The 1,668-nt window shown below is 38.7% G+C and overlaps 1 protein-coding gene across 1 annotated transcript in view; it reads right to left on the bottom strand.

The window, feature by feature from the left end:
• CUNH12orf50 (chromosome unknown C12orf50 homolog) overlaps positions 1 to 1,668 on the bottom strand; it is a 9,968-nt gene that overhangs the window by 4,932 nt on the left and 3,368 nt on the right. Inside the window, exons 5-6 of the mRNA XM_035903523.1 lie at positions 1,486 to 1,599; positions 430 to 549 (exon numbers count right to left, since the gene is read on the bottom strand). Coding sequence (XP_035759416.1) covers positions 430 to 549; positions 1,486 to 1,599 — 234 coding nt within the window. The remainder of the gene's footprint in view (positions 1 to 429; positions 550 to 1,485; positions 1,600 to 1,668) is intronic.

Genomic DNA, 1,668 nt, shown 5'->3' with positions numbered 1-1,668 from the left:
TATGATAACTGAAAAATACAAAGCCTCTTCATATCAACAAAGGAGAGTCTCACAAATGTAACAGTTTTGGAAAACATTTTGGTGGGTACGCGTTTCTACGCTTACTTTTTTAAATCTCCTCAGAACTGTTCCTTTTCCAAAATGAAGTAGGAAGGTTAAGCAGTTGGAGGATTATTATTTTTTTTACTATAATCCTAAACCAAGCAGAATCAAAAACAGTGCTTTTGATTGTTATAATTAATGGTGAAAAAACAAACATGAACAATAATGTTGTGCTATTACTCAACAGTTGACGTACTGTCAGAGACTGAAGGCTGGAAGACAAGAGGAAAAAGATGTTCTTTGTGGATAGCCCAATCAAAATATATTCAGTTACTTTATCTACCACATGATGTTCAGCAATGGGAAGCCAATACCAAAGTATATTACCTCCATTTTCAAAGGACCGGCTACCTGTTCTGGGAATGCTCTCTGTTGGTGCTCTCCTTCCTGATCCCTCTCCTTCTCTTTTTGAATTATTGAATTTTGCAGGAATTGTATTACCGTGCCCTGGAAAGGCAACAGAAAGCACGGTTCAGCTGCTTGTGGGTAAGCACAGGGAATGGCACTGCCATTCTCTTCCTCCCACCTCTATGAGCTTGTGATTGGTTGAGGGCAATTTCCTTTAACCTCTAGTTTTGCGTTCTTTTTTATTAGCACAATGTCCTGCTCAAATCTGTTTTCATAAAACAGTGTTATGAAGATTTTATTCCTGAAATTTACACTACTGTGAAAATAGACAATATTTAGTTTCTGTTAAAAGTAGCAGGTCATATTTCTGCCCCACAATTTTTGATGACTGATCTACTGATTACTTTGGTGTCTTGTTATTGTAAGAGCATCTCTCTCTCTCCTAAAATGGAATTAGAGTCTTACTTACTCAGTAAAAAAACTAATGCAGATTTTTCTCAGTTATGGCACTTGGACAAGAATGAAGGAAGGAGAAAGATAATAAGGGAGGAAAATACTGATTGCTTTGTATTCCTTGGAGCTTAGTTATGTTGGGTAAAGTCCAACGTTCAAACCAATAAACAGCCCCATAAGAGTGCCCATCTCTCTCCGCTTACAGCAGAAAGCCTAGATGAGAAATTTAAGCTACATTCCAAACCTTAGGATGCTTAAAATTAGACCACATCAATCTGGATCGTGAAGAAAAATTGTATGGAAGACCTGTGTTGCGTGCTCAGGAAAGTACACATAGCGTTAATAGCCCATTTCTGCCTTTTCCATCTACGGTGGATGCCTGTAGTCACCACCTGTGTGACACGATATATGTAGAGATGGGGGAAACTTCATGAAGTATTTTTATGCTCTTTTTAATACACTCTACTTTATTGTCACCAAATTTAAAACGTGGAAAGGAGGGGCAAACTAAGCCATAATCTCTCCCTGGAACATTATTTGTAAAAGTGGTAAACATGGTCCAAGAAGACAAAAAGCACTTGCCTTTCTGCAAGTCTCGCTCGGTAGCTTCCAAGGGTAATAGCTCCTTTTCCCAAGGCGAAGGCACAGGTTTTGTTGACTGGTGTTCATGAGGGTACTGAATCCTGTAACACTCTCCTAAAAATACCCCAAGAAGGACAAAAACCCCCAAAGTTTACTATACTGGCAGCACTGCTGTTTAGGAAA

This window comes from Egretta garzetta, unplaced genomic scaffold (genome assembly GCF_000687185.1).
Source record: "Egretta garzetta isolate BGI_Z169 unplaced genomic scaffold, ASM68718v1 scaffold371, whole genome shotgun sequence".
Classification (NCBI taxonomy): domain Eukaryota; kingdom Metazoa; phylum Chordata; class Aves; order Pelecaniformes; family Ardeidae; genus Egretta; species Egretta garzetta.
Note: the sequence above shows the minus strand (reverse complement) of the source record. Positions and strands in the feature narration are given on the sequence as shown.